General features: G+C 42.9%; 1 protein-coding gene across 2 annotated transcripts in view; it reads left to right on the top strand.

The window, feature by feature from the left end:
• The window catches only part of TIMM44 (translocase of inner mitochondrial membrane 44), a 96942-nt gene that overhangs the window by 26249 nt on the left and 55147 nt on the right, over positions 1-15546 (top strand). For both annotated transcript variants that reach the window (XM_085877588.1, XM_085877589.1), the window contains exon 7: positions 13222-13307. In XM_085877588.1, the coding sequence (XP_085733714.1) occupies positions 13222-13307 (86 nt within the window). The remainder of the gene's footprint in view (positions 1-13221; positions 13308-15546) is intronic.

Genomic DNA, 15546 nt, shown 5'->3' with positions numbered 1-15546 from the left:
GTTTGCATTTTTATTATGTATGGTTGCAAAGGTGTGATAAAATAGAGAATGGTAGCCAGCTTGGATGCCATCTTGAATTTTCGAATTCACACAAGGAGGATTTTCCAGGACTTTTGGTGTTTTTTTTTTTTTAACCTTGTTTTTTTTCTTGGCATTTCTTGAAATGTTGAGCTTGTTACCAAATTTTCTGGGTTTGATCGTATTGCCTTTGGCCTATGTCCAAAATGTTTGACCAGCTCATGAGTCTATCAAGGTCTGCAATTTATGCATATCCCAAAATTTAACCACAACGTCTATTGGTAATATCTGTAGGTGTATCCATGTAAAAGTCTACTCATTGGGCTGACAGAACGGCCTGAATGTACGCACACTCTCCACTAAGCTGTCTAGCCTGGGTTTGAATCCCGCCCCAGCTATATACTGTCATGCCGGTGATTCACAGGCAGGGTGATTCATCAATGTATGTGCCGTCCCTCGGATAGATGTTAAACTGGCGTCCCGTCCTCCAACATTCGTTGGCGAATGTTAAATATCCCACGGTGTCCTTCTCTAAGAGAAGGTGAGCTATCCCCAGCACCATGAACAAATTCTTGCCCTAACCAGCAGAGGGTATTGCATCAGTAGCACAGCTGCGCCCTCAGCCAACGATGTTACCCTGCAGCGTTGTTTCGCATATGAAGGAATAAGAAGTAGTCTACTCATTTGGCACATAGATGAAGACACTTCTACATTCGGTAATTTTCGTGCATAATTGGCAACTACTTTTGCTGCTTTGTACTCAAAACATGATGGTAATGACTGGTATGAGTACTTTTAGGATCCAGCAATAAATCATATTTTTAGACAAAGGAAGTACTTGCATATGTCAATGTAATCGCAGATTTGCAACACAGTTTGATGATAATGGGAGGTTTAATATGGTGATGATAATGAACATCATGGTTTCAGTCCAGTTGTCATCACCCTGAGATAACAACCAAAAGAGTGAATTGTGAAGCTCTTAACATTATTGCCATATCCCTTGATTAAGCAGAAGCACAAGGCCTGTTGCTCTCATATAACAGACAGGTTGGTGGTCTCTCTCCTCTCTCATTTTTTAATATAATATATTTTTTTTCATGAGTTCCGGTTCCGGGAACTTCCGGCTGGTTTTCTCAGGGGTCTCTGCTGACGTTCTCAAAGTTAAGTTTCCGGTCGTTATTTGTCACATTTTGACTATTTTCTTCCTTACATGTTTACTGCGTGTTCCTAGTTCGGTTTCATTTCAAAAATTGGGCTATTTTTTTTGAGATTTTGTCGATATTATCTTATCGGGTTTTCTTGAGGCCTACCCCTCTTTTCCGTCTCGGTGTACGATCGTTTTTATTCGCATTTTCTCCCTATTACCATCAGTTCCTATTTTCTCCACTTTTCCCACCACCCCCCTCCCAACTCCACCCTTTGTTTCTTGTATTAAAATTTTAAAAATATAAGAAAAAAAAAAACCCAAAAACCCTTTCTCCCTCCATACCCATGAGTACCGACCCTTCTTCTTCCACCTCCTGCCGTCACACCATTTTCCTTCTATTTGAGCTGACCCACTTTCACCATTACCTTCACAATTTCTTCCTATAAACTTCCATTCCCTAATCTTACCTCATCTTCAAAAATCCATCAATTTTTTTTAATACATTTCCTTGTATCCTTTCTAACTATACACCTCCCGAAACCACGTGTTTCTTGATCCCTTCTCTTCCTGTTACTTTTCATCGACCCATCAGTTTCCTTCTGTGTTTACCGATCCAAATTCACCACGCACCTCTACGATTTTACTTCAACCTTTCCTTTTCCTAATCTTACGCAATCCTTAAAAAATAAATAAATAATTCACTTTTAACTGTACACCTCCCATAACTACGTGTTTCTGCTGGAATTGTTTTTACCCTCTGCGTTTGCCGATCCAAATTCACCATTCACCTCACGATTTTTCTTCAACCTTTCCTTTACCTAATCTTATACAATCTTTATAAATAAATAAAAAATAATAAAAACTATCTATATATTAATACTGAAGGACCAATTTTGTGCTCCTCCTAGCGGTTGAGTCACGTTTTTCTCAGTACTGTGACCTGGACTGAAAGAGACTTCGTACCTGTAAGAGTGCATCACACATCGTGGTAATAGTCAACCTTCAACTCTGAAGCAGAATGAACACTTTTCGTTTACATGGCGACGTGTGACGTCACCGCTGAGAGGCGTCAGGACGTCATGACATCATCGGTCATTCACTGACGTCATTACGTCTGCCGTCGACAGACCGTCACCGCTGAGCGGTGTAATTCCACTCCTCGAAAATCGCGTCTGCAATGTAAAACCTCTTCTGCACATGCTGACTACCTCAGAATGTGAATTTGACTCAAAAAATGTAACAAACATTTTATCTTCTATCTATATATTAATACTGCAGGACCAATTTTGTGCTCCTCCTCGTGGTCGCGTCACGTTTTTCTCGGTACTGTGACCTGAGAAGTTTTGACACGTTTGTACGTCAAAGTAGACATGTGCACAAATCAGGGGACTTCTTCACAAGGAGTAGTGTACACCAAAAATGTCGTGTACAAGGACGTTTTGTAGGCCTCATTAGGTAAGGCCATGGAGTACATCGACTGGGATCCGGCTCTTACGAGAGCCGCCACTGGTTGTCATATTGGGCTCATGGAACGGAATCCGTCTGTGACGGGGTTTCGACTAGTCTATATATTAATACTGAAGGACCAATTTTGTGCTCCTCTTAGCAGACGCATCACGTTTTTCTCGGTACTGTGACCTAGACTGAAAGAAACTTCGTACCTGTAAGAGTGCATCGCACATCGTGGCAATAGTCAACCTTCAACGCTGAAGCAGAATAAGCACTTTTCGTTTTACATTCGTTTACATGGCGGCGTGTGACGTCACCGCTGAGAGGCATCAGGACGTCATGACATCATCCGTCATTCGCTGATGTCATTACCTCTGTCCTCGAAAGACCGTTACCACTGAGAGGTGTAATTCCACTCCTCGAAAATAGCGTCTGGAATGTAAAACCCTCTTCTGCACATGCTGACTACCTCAGAATGTGAATTTGACACAAAAAATGTAACAAGAAACATTGTAGCTTCTATCTATATATTAATACTGAAGGACCAATTTTGTGCTCCTCCTAGCGGTCGCGTAACGTTTTTCTCGGTACTGTAACCTGGACTGAAAGAAACTTCGTACCTGTAAGAGTGCATCGCACATAGTGGCAATAGTCAACTTTTAACTCAGGAGCAGAATAAATACTTTTGAGACGGGGGCGAGGAGTGAAGAGGTTGGGGGCAGGGGATGAAGAGACGGGGGCAGGGAGTGAAGAGGCGGGGGCGGGGGATGAAGAGAAGGGGGCAGGGAGTGAAGAGGCGGGGGCGGGGGATGAAGAGGCGAGGGGCAAGGAGTGAAGAGGTGGGGCGGGGGATGAAGAGACGGGGGCGATGAGTGAGGAGGTGTGGGTGGGGGATGAAGAGGCGAGGGGCAAGGAGTGAAGAGGCGGGGGCGGGCGATGAAGAGGCGAGGGGCAAGGAGTGAAGAGGCGGGGGTGGGGGATGAAGAGACGGGGACGAGGAGTGAAGAGGCGGGAGGGCAAGGTAAGCAAATTTTTGGGCGAGGGTAAGCAAATTGAAAGTGGGAGACGGGGGAAATGTGGCGCGGAATCAAGAGACGGAGGGGGCAGGGAGTGAAGAGGTGGGGATGGGGCCGGGGTAATTACATTTTTGGGCGGTGGTAAGCAAATTGAAGGCGGGGGGGAATGGGGTAGGGGCGGGGGATGAGTAGGCGGGGGCAAGCACGCCCTGCCCAGTCCATGTCCCTCGATTGTGGGTGAGCTGGTGAGGGTGGTTGAATGAACGGAATCCGTCTGTGACGGGTTTTGGCTAGTCTCTTATAATGCTTCAACTTCCTCTTTCACATGTGTGGGTCTCATTACACTCATTTTACACGTGTATCATAATTCACCACTCTTTTTCTATTTCAACATACTGCTCTCAATTTGACCTTTCCTTCATCCCTTGTCAGAAAAGTCCAACTGCTACAATGTTTCTTCTCTCCATTCTCTTAATTTGCCTTTATTACATCCCTCAAATAATGTCTTTAGTCGCATGTCTGACCTAAAAATAGGAAAAAAAAACTCAGTTTGCAATGCATGTTCGTTTTCCATCAATCGTCCTTTTTTTTTTCCAACTTCAGTCCCAATTTAGCCTTCTCACCCCTCCCTCTCAAAGCAACCGTCATACTCTTTCCCCCTCCAAGCTTCCCTCTCTCCTTTCTCAAAATCTTCCCCCCTCAGCTTACTCCCTCAACTCTCCCCACTCACCCTCCTCCCTCCAATCACCCCCCTCACGCCCCCTTCTCAAAGTTGTTCCCCCTCACATCCACAAATCTGCCTCCTTCCCCTGCCCTCTCTCCTCCATCTCATCACTCCCACCTCCTCAAATCCTCAACTGCCTTCTGCCCCTCTCTTATGACTCCCCACTGTACCTCAATCCAGCACCACAGAGCCTCTTCATCCGGTCCTCTCCTCTTGCTCTTCTGCAATCCCCCACACTCTTTCAATAACTCTCCTTACCTCCCCCCACCTTCCTCCCTCGTCCTACCCTTCCCCTCCCCCTTCCCCTCCCCCTTCCCCTCCCCCTTCCCCTCCCCTCCTCCTCCTCCTCCTCACCCTCGCCTGCACCCAAACCTCCTCCCCTTCCTCTTCCTTAACAGAGTTGACGTCAAACATCCAGGGCCTTCGCTCAAAACTGACAAATCTCTCTATACAGGTTGCCACTGCCGAACAAAAACTTTACACCTTCAAAACGTCTCTGACTCCCTCGTATCTCTCCCTGGTTACTCCCTCCTCCGGTATGACAGACCTGAGCCTCGTCCTGGTGGAGAAGTTGCTCTCTTCATCAAAGACTCCATTCCTCACTCTCCATGCACTGCCCTCATCCCCCCACTCCCCCAGGAATACCTCTGGCTGCGGCTTCCCCTCCATTCCCACCTCATGTTTATATGTGTGCTGTACCGTCCACCAAACAGTGATGACTCCATTTACACCTCACGATCCAAAAACATGGACCAACTTCTATCCTCTCATCCGAACTCTCTCTTCCTCATATGTGGTGACTTCATTTGTCATCATGCTAGTTGGCTGAGTGTGGGTACCTCTCCCACCTGCCATGGCACTTCAGCAAAAGACTTCTGCGACTCATTGCGACTGACTCAATCGGTCAACTTCTTGACCCGGATCTCAACCAACAGTACTCCATCTCTTCTGGATCTGATTTTGACAAATTTCCCTGAAAATATCTGCTGTTCTTCCTCTGCCCCAATCAGTTCATCTGATGACATGCTTGTCAAATTAGACATCTCACTGGCTGTTATTAGAGAACCACCTCAGTGCCGTCGAGTTTGGCATTTCACTCAGGCCGACTGGCAGGGTCTTCAAGCAGCCATCAAACTTCTAGACTGGTCTCCCATCACTACTTTCTCCAACATCAACTTGTCCTGGCAGTTCTTTCAAATAAACTTGCACTCCCTCATGCACAGATTTATCCCCTCTCGTCTTCAGTTGACCTGCCCTACCTTCCACCCTTGGTGTACTAAACCTTGTGGCGAGGCAGTTGTCCTGAAACAACTTGCCTTTGCCTCATGGAAAGCAAATCCAACTTAGGATAATCACAGTTCCTTCCATAAAGCTCGGAACAAGTGTGTGTCTGTCCTCAGGAGAGCCAGAAAACAACATGAAATGATTTAATGAAATCTGTTTATGGTGTATGTTCCCCCTCCATCCCCTCCCTTACCTCAAATGGCCACACTGCTGCACCACACGTGAAAAGGCTGATTGCCTAAACTCAGTGTTTGCATCTAAATCTTGTATCCGAAACCCATCGCTTTCTGTACAAACCTTAACCAGTCGCATCCAGCTGTCCCTGGACGTGTCCTTTTCTTCTGACAGTGGAGAGCATGCTGTCAAACCTCGACTCAGATTCTGCAAGCGGTCCAGATGGCATCAGCCCACGTGTCCTCAAAACCTGCTTCTCTGCTCTTGCTCACCCTCTCTCTGTTCTATTCACCCTCTCTCTGTTCTATTCACCCTCTCTCTGTTCTAGTCACCCTCTCTCTGTTCTAGTCACCCTCTCTCTGTTCTAGTCACCCTGTTCATTTGCTTAAGGTCATCTGCCATCTGTTTGGAAATCAGCAAACATTACTGCCCTGCATAAAAAAGGTGCAAAAACAAATCCCTGCAACGACAGACCAATCAGCCTTCTCCCAATTATCAATGAGGTTATGGAATCCATCATCGCTTCTGACATTAAATCCTTCCTCTTGTCCAATGGCCTGATTTCCGATCATCAATCTGGTTTCAGACCAGGTCAATCTACCCTGGATATGCTGCTTCTGCTCTCCCAACAATGGATGGAGATCCTCAGCCAGACATGAAATCAGAGCCATATCCCGAGACATCTCACATGCTTTTGACATGGTCTGGCACCTTGCCCTGCTCACCAAATTCTATTCCTATGGTATCCAAGGCCATCTCCACTCATGGCTCGCAGACTTCCTCTCCTGTCGCAGCCAACATGTTGCCCTAAATGGAGTTCTCTCATCCCCTCTTCCTGTCCAGGCTGGAGTTCCTCAAGGCAGCGTTCCGGGCCCTGTTCTTTCATTCCACGACTTTTGAATTTAGGTGTCACTACATTGAACTTCAAACCCTATCATGAATAACTTACACTCTCTCTCTCTCTTTGCTGATGACTCCACCCTCTGCCGGTACCATCTGCCATCCCTCAGACCGGCAAGCAGCAGCTTCTCCGCTCTCTTCAGATTTGGATAAAATCAGAAACTGGTCCAACACATGGAACATGTCTTTCATTCCTGACAAATCTCCCACTCTCACTATGTCTCTCCGAAAGGACCGTTTGGAACCCCTCCCCCGCCATCTAATTTCTCAACAATCCTCTTAAAGAAGTCCTTTCATTCAAGCTTCTGGGTCTCACTATCTGCCATGATTTTTCCTGGGAAAGCCACATTTCCAACCTGGCCTCCAAAGCCATCTGCAAACTGTGCATCCTCCATCATGCAAAGTCCTTCCTTGGTCCACCTGAGCTCCTGCCCACATACAAAGCTTTCGACCACAGCCTGATGGAGTACTGCTCTCCCCTCTGGGCTGGTGCTCCTGCCTCTCACCTTTCCCAGCTTCATGCTGTGGAAACCAAGGCATTTAGGATCATTGGTATCTCCTGCAGTGAGGCCGAGTCTTTGGGCTTCTGACTCTCACCGCACACAGGTTGGTGGTCTTTCTGTCTTCTACCTTCTCCTCTCCAGTCTCGCACCCCTCCTGTTCTGTCTGCGATATGACAGAATCTGCGATCTGCGCACCCCCCTCTCCCCCCCCCCACATTTCCGCAAGGCGCTCAAGGTCCGCCAGCAACTCCCTTCTGGTAAAACTACCAAAATCACGAATCGCTGCTCACCTTCACTCTTTCATTCTTCTTTTTCCCACCTTTGGAATTCACTCCCCCCACACTCTCTTCAATCCCATTCTTCCCTCCAGGTCTTCAAAACAGCTGTTCACCACCACATCTTACCTTCCCCCATCCAAAACCATAATCTTTTATACCCCCGTTCATCCATCCCAAACCCACCTCCTTCAAATTCCCTGCCTTCCTTCCCGAAAGTTCCCTGTCGTGTAAGGTCCTGAAAATCCCTGTCGTGTCCATCTTGTTTACCCCGTGTTCCCCACTCCATCCCTCTCCCTTCCACAGATCTCCTAATCTCTCTGTTCCCCACTGTTTTGTCCTTCCCTCTCCCGCCCCTCTTGTTTCCTGCTCTCCTTGTTCTGCGTTGTGTGTTAGCTCTCGTACGAGCCTCGACAATGTATACAAAAAAAAAAAATACAGCTGTTCATACCCCTTTCCTCTGGTCTTGTTCTGGGCAAGTCCAAGAGGAGGTCCCCTGAGATGGCAGAATTTCATATTAATGCCACAGTTCTAATTTCAATGAGATTTTCATGTATGAATATGAAATTTTATTAGTCTTTGATAGAAATTGTCAAGTCATTGGTTTAATGTGTGAAATCACTTTACTAATTTACATGTATGCAAATTAGGTGTTACATTTAGGACAATTTGAAATGGTGATGTAGTTAATTAAACCATACTTTACAACATTTTTTTTTACATGGGCATGAATACTCTACCATGGCCTTTTAATACACAAGAAAAAATTCTTCACTTCATTAATTATGCAAATTTGGCCTGTTCTTAAAAAAAATTTCATTCTCATACGTAACAATTTTACATGGATTTTTTGGGATTACACAGAAAGCTCCAAAAATTTTAATGCTAGTTTCAGAAGTTCGAATCCATCATGTACTGGTGATATATCCTGTATTTCTAACTCAAAATATGAGTAGATAATTAGTTCACCAGTAATTTTTTAATGTTACGTATGGGACATTGCTTGCAAAGTTTGTGGGAAAGACTACTTCAACATCGCCAACATTTGACCACTACTTTGGCCAGTTGACATTTTGGGCATTCTTGTATTGTCATGAGACCTGTTATTTCAGGCACCTCTAAGTTTCTGTTTTTTCTATGAAACATACTGGAAAATGTGCTTCCCTTTTACACAAAGTTAATATTGTGACGTCCACGGGACTTGAACAGTCCCGCCAACGTAGAATGAGCCGAAACTATGGAGGCGGTTTATTTATTTATAACCCAAAGGTGGCGGTTCTAATCGCTCTACCGCAAACGGGACGAGGAAGGTGGCACGAGTCGCTTTTCACTGAGTTGATAACGTTTATTCCTCTAACCAGAAATAACAAGACTCGGCAAGAAGAGGGATCCGGGGCGATTCGACGGGATGGTGTGGGATCGGGCGTGGGGAAAACACAGACAATTCCAATGAAAAGACAAATCTCAAACCCTGTAAGGCGCCAGGTACACACACACACACACACACACACACACACACACACACACACACACACACACACACACACACACACACACACACACACACACACACACACACACACACACACACACACACACACACACACACACTGCAGCTATTCCTGGTAGTCAGGCTGGACCGTGGTGTGGACGCAACAGTCCTTGGATTGGCGTTGGACGAGCTGGCCTTGCTCTTGTCAGGGGGCAGGAGAAACCGTGGTGCTGTCGACCTCCTGGTCTTGGCCCAAGTCCGCTCACAGCCGCCAGGGAACCAGCTCCGGCGCCAAACCGTAAGCAGGAGAGGGAGGCAGGTCCACCCGCCGTTCGACCCCGTACTCCGAGCCAGCAGAACCCCAGAGCCAACCAAGGTGAGGCACGAGGCTCAGCAAGGCTACAAGACACGAAGAAACCAGGGCCGAATCAGCGCAACAACAAGCACGCTCCCAGCACAACAACCTCCACCCCCAAAAAAACCGTCTTTCTGTCCCGATCTTCTTCCTCTTCACTTTTCGACCCCGAACAGAACCTTTTTATCCTCCCGTACTTGTCACTTCCAATCGAGCCGTTTTATTGGCCCTGCGCCGTCGCCTTCCGCCAATCGTGATCACGGGGCAGAGCCATCCGCAGCACTGTCCTGTGACGTCACGGCAAGCCTCCAGAGAATACTAAAAGGGGTTTACGCAGACACACTTACCCTATCCCGTGTCCCTATCTAATTACGTGACAATTATCATTTCCCCCTTGAAGAAATGGACATTTACTAGACAACTTATCACCACTGAATTGCTACTTATTACATCGAGATCCTGGTAAACTCGAACAGCATGGCATACCTAATTAAACATCCTAATTACCCTTTGAATGCATACCCCCCCTCAAACGTAACAATATCTTCTTCTATTCCCTTGTGTAAGTGGAAGTGGTCCATATTATCACAACATTGCCAGATTTGATGTTTTCAGTCGAGTTGATAAATGTTTACATCTCCATATAATTACTTCTATTGAATGTACAAAAGCCCTGAGGCCCTGACATAAATCAAAACAAAAATCTATATGAGCATTAAAAATTTTTTTATAACCAACAAATTACTCTGCAAATTCTTTTGTTTATTTTCATTCCTTGTACACACACTATAAAACGGATCTGTCCTGTGTGTCCTGTCTGGGTTTAATCACTTGATATCGTACATTTTTGTGTGTGTCCACAATAAAGTTGTGCATTTGATTTTCTTCAGAAACACTTGCGAACCATGGTTGATATGATTCTAATTTAAAATCATTGGTTCACGAGTGCCAGCCAGTGACCATTATATCCGTTATGTCTGTGTGTCTGTCTGTGTGTCTGTCCAGAGCATAACTCCGTGGACTTTGATCCGATCTTGATGAAACTTGGTTATGTGTTCGATATCAATGTCTAGTTGTGTTTTCCTGGATGAGGGCGTGCTACGCCCATTGCTACGCCCAATAGCCATTTTTAGGGGTAGTCGGATTAAAAATCTGTCAATTCCTGGGGAATTGACTGAATAGAATGGGTTCTTCGGTATTGGAATAGCAAAATGAATTATCTAAAACTTGTCGTCCGATTTTTTTTTTTTTTTTTTTTTGTTTCATTTTCGTCCCAAGGTCAAGGTCACAAGGTCAAAAACTTAGAAAATTGCGAATTTTGACATAAAAATCATACGACCACCAAAACTTTGAGAGCGAGGATGACAATATTTTTTATGCATAATCTTGAGGTCATTCCCCACCTAAAGTCTTCAAACCATTTTGCTCTATCTCGAACACCTTGTCCGTGGCGCCCCCTTCAAGTTTGTTTTTACGCTGATTTCATCAAAGTATGGATAATCCGAGGAGTGTGAAATGCCGTATAGCCTATATGACGTTATATTGTTCCTGCAATGTTCCGGAGGAAGTTTTGCACCAAAGGTCATAATCCTTGACCTATGACCTTTAAAGGCACAAAGTTCAAATTTTCAAAGTTGTGGAAATCGAACTGGGTTTTCGACCTTCTTCGAACTAACTCCAATAAGCTATAGCACGTATCCTGTTTCCTTATTTTAATGTCCACAACATTGTTTTGTGACCTTTAAAGGTTATGCAAAGGTCAAATTTTGAAAGTTCTTGAACGAAACCGGGTTTTCGACATTTTGCAGCTGTTGATTGAAGGCCACTATAATTAATTATAACTTGGTAAAAATTATCATATTGTCTCATCCTTGACTTCTGAAACAATCTACATCGTCAAATACCGCTCGTGAACCATTGTCTTCTGAAACAATCTACATCGTCAAATACCGCTCGTGAACCATTGTCTTCAGACTTGTTTTGCATTTTTTTTATATTTAATACTCAGATGATCACTTTGTTTCATATCTTGCCATATGAATTTCTGAGTTTCTAATAGTTTAATGTTGGATCTTTGTGTAAAAATATGCTCAAGCCTGTTCATTGTGTTACGAAAGGCAATTTATATCAACAATGTGTATATCGCATGTAAAGCCGATGGAGAATGTAACGTAACCCATATGTAACGCGTCCTTCATTAACACTATTTTAATCTCTGGACTACTGTGTTTTTTTCTATAAGAGAATTTGTGAATAGTTAGTTACACAAGTGTTTCAACTTTCTCCACACTGAAAATTCTGGTGAATGATAAAATACTTTCAGAGAACTTTGAACTTCAACATATTTCTTTGAAAAATCGTGTTTCTTGTGGTCCCATGCATAACGCACCATGTTTTCTTTGATTACATAATCATTCCAAGGACTAATGACATATATTGTTGTGGGTATTCTCCTTGCAGATGCCCAATGTTAGAATAAAAATCACCTAAATTAATGACTATATCAATTGCTTTTCAGAGGGTTAAACTTTCTGAATGTCCCATACGTAACGTACGTGAATTCTTGGACTTGCCCTTACCTCAGCTTTCTCAGTTCTCCAACCCTCCCCAGCTCCTCCAGGACATATGCATTCTTCCAGTTACCACCTCCTGGTTAAAGTCCAAAAATTTAGACATTCTGCATACCTACCCTCTTTTGTTCCTTTTTTCCCCCATTTGTGCAACCACCTTCCATGGAATGTTTAATCTCACCATTCTCTCCACAAATCCAAGTTAACCCAACACCACCATCTCACGTTGTCCACCATCTCTACCCGTGATCTTTTCTACGCCAAATAACCCCTCTTACCCAACTCTCTTTTTGAAAGTTACTGTGTTTCTTTCCTTCCTTTCCCATTTTTCTTGTTCATTTATTCCTTGCTTATTAATAATAATAATTATTAATTAATATTTATTCCTTGCTTGTTGCATCTGCATTTTCCCCACTACCTCAATGTCAGCATGTTCTCTTTTTCCTCTCTGTCACGTCATTCTTCCATGAGCCGAAATTTTTAAATTAAATCATCATCATTCCTTGTGCAGCCTGTGGCTGTTGGTTTGCATCATTGCCAAGATTTCAGCTGTGCTGCTGATGCAGTGTCCCCTGCTGATTTTGGCAGGAATTTGGAATTTGGCCAGGGTGCCGGCAAGGACACCATGGGATCTTTAACATCCACTGACTAATCCAGGTAGACGGGATACCCATTTAATGTCCACCTGAGGGACGGCACACACGTTTATGAATCACCCTGCCTGTGTAACACTGGGATGACGGTTTATAGCTGGTTCGTGATTCAAACCCAGGCGAGACAGCTTAGAGGTGTGTGTGTGTGTGTGTGTGTGTGTGTGTGTGTGTGTGTGTGTGTGTGTGTGTGTGTGTGTGTGTGTGTGTGTGTGTGTGTGTGTGTGTGTGTGTGTGTGTGTACCTCTAAGCCATCCTGCTAGTTCTTGTATTAAATAATGAAATGCCTGCATGTCATGGTGAACCATCTAGTGCAAGCAATCTTCCTAAAGGACTGCCAATTTGTATTTGGAGTGTGGAAACAACTACATCAACATCTCGTGTTGTTAAGTCTGCATAACTAACGTCTAAAATTTCCAATTCCAGAAACTCAGGTTAGCCGTATAACACATGTCACAATGACTCCAATTGCTGTGTTGGCGGTGTTGTCAATTTACTAGTATGTCATCTTTGTGACACATTTCATTTTTCACATCTTTTGTCAGGAGCTCCTTGTGGGGTTAATTTTCACTTGTCATTAGTTTATTCGCTCGCATCCTTTTCATTTCGTTGCTGTCCAAGCTTGACACCTGCTGACTGTCTCCCTCCGAACCCCCTGCAGGGAGGCGACTGGGATGATGTTGCATAAAGACTCGCGCTGGTACCAGCAATGGAAGGATTTCAGGGATAGCAACGTCGTCATTGGCAGTATGTATCTGCTTATTTCGCTCCCAAATTTGCTCGACATTTCTCTCTTTGCATTTGTTTATGAATATATCCACCCAATTAGGCTAGTGGCCAAATTAAAAAAGGGGCCTAAAATTGTGAAAAAAATCCCTACCCACGGTAGAACAAGTCACAACCTATTTTTTCTTGAAGAGGGATGTTTGGGGAGTTAGAAAATCATGGTTGTGAACCTGAGATCATTGCACAACATTTTGAAAATCACGTTTACATATGAACCACTGCAGACTGCAAAAATGGATTTAATCGCCACAGATTTTGGCTCATATTGGCTCATATATTTGTTAATACTGATGCTACAAACACAAATTTGGTACCAAAATGTGCGGAATGATGACATGTGTATATATATATATATATATATATATATATATATATATATATATATATATATGTATATATATATATATATATATATATATATATATATATATATATATATATATGTATATATATATATATATATATATATATATATATATATATATATATATATCTGTAAAAACCATTTGTGATGTAACAAAGGCTTTTGTGTGACCCACAGGCAAAAATAGTGGAATTTTACTCAACAAATCAGCTTCGGGTTTACCAATAAATATCAACAAAAACATTAATTACTTCAAAAATATAGGACTTGCAGTCATACTTGTTACATCAACATAATCCAAGTTTATTTACCCTTTGAAAAATATATCTAATAATATAATTGTCACTGAAATAATCACATAAGGTCACAGAAGAAGAGCATATGATGTCAGTGTGGCCATCAAATGTTACACAGACTATTTGGTCACCATAATATTTAGTTAATCGCTCCTTCAACTTCCAAGTTTTATACTGTTCTGCATTCATGGTACCCAGTGAAACCAAATATCCAACGTATTCATCTTTCAGATGAACGAGGGTTGTCACTCTCTTAGTTTTGGAGAACACAGTTTGTTCCAGATAACATTTCAGTTCATCAAAAGCTTCATCATGTAATATGCCCATTGTTTCCTCTCCTGATTTACGAATTGCAGCAGTGATGTTCCTTTCTGAAATATAGTGTGAATAGCATAACCTGTGGTACTTGGCATCATAGGCGAACAAATCTGGAAAGGCAAGCATGCGCATGTGTATTTTATTGTCTTGTCTTTTGTCAGCTGCTACCAGAACTTTTTCTCTGGTGGACTGTCCAGTTCCTGTAGATACCGGCGTAAGCTTGTTTCTGGAAGTGTTGGATTTTTCACAAATGAAGCAGTTAGTCCTGATGTCAAACCCAGCTGTTTCATTTCTGCTGATTCTTGTGTGTTCTGTTGCCGTAGACGTGCATGGTTGCTGGTCACTCTCACTGGGGTTGGATGTGGAGATATTTGACTTGCTGGTATACTTGGCCCGACACGATTTGTGGAATGATACTTTCAAATCAAGACTCAATATGTCTTGTTACAAAGGCCAGATACTTTTGTAAACGTCATCTTTTCTGATTTGACTTGCTTTGAAGATTGCACTCAAACCATTAAATGTTGGGTTCTTTACAACTTCTTGCTTTATAGGGTTGAGGGGTTTAAAGCATATGATGCAGTGGTCAGTGTCAATTTTATGACGCTTCACAACAGGTGGTTCCAGATCCATAATTGCAGATCAATTGTCAGCACAAGCATCTGAAATGAAATAATTAAAGATAAGTATATATCAGTAGTTTTAGAAAAGGCAATCAAGCTCAAAATTGTTTTTTTGCAACTGTATTTAAAATCATTCTTGTTTGGTTAATGCATACACATGTATTATAAATGAATCAATGTCGGTTACTTTTAGGGGGGGTGACATATGGTTTTGGTAATAACTCTATTAATTCAACTCATTTATCTTTATGAGTTATATTTCTAAAAAGGAGAATGATAGAGGGTTATTTTGATGTAATATGTAGTGATACAACTCAAATACTTATGAAGAAATTAATTGTTTAGTTGATATTTATTGGTAAACCCGAAGCTGATTTGTTGAGTAAAATTCCACTAATTTTGCCTGTAGGTCACACAAAAGCCTTTGTTACATCACAAATGGTTTTTACAGATATACATGTCATCATTCCTCACATTTTGGTACCAAATTTGTTTGTAGCACCAGTATTAACAAATATATGAGCCAAAATCTGTGGCGATTAAATCCATTTTTGCAGTCTGCAGTGGTACATATGTAAACGTGATTTTCAAAATGTTGT

Source organism: Eptatretus burgeri, chromosome 4 (assembly GCF_056783735.1).
Source record: "Eptatretus burgeri isolate ZD-2024b chromosome 4, Ebu_testis_v1, whole genome shotgun sequence".
NCBI lineage: Eukaryota > Metazoa > Chordata > Myxini > Myxiniformes > Myxinidae > Eptatretus > Eptatretus burgeri.
Note: the sequence above shows the minus strand (reverse complement) of the source record. Positions and strands in the feature narration are given on the sequence as shown.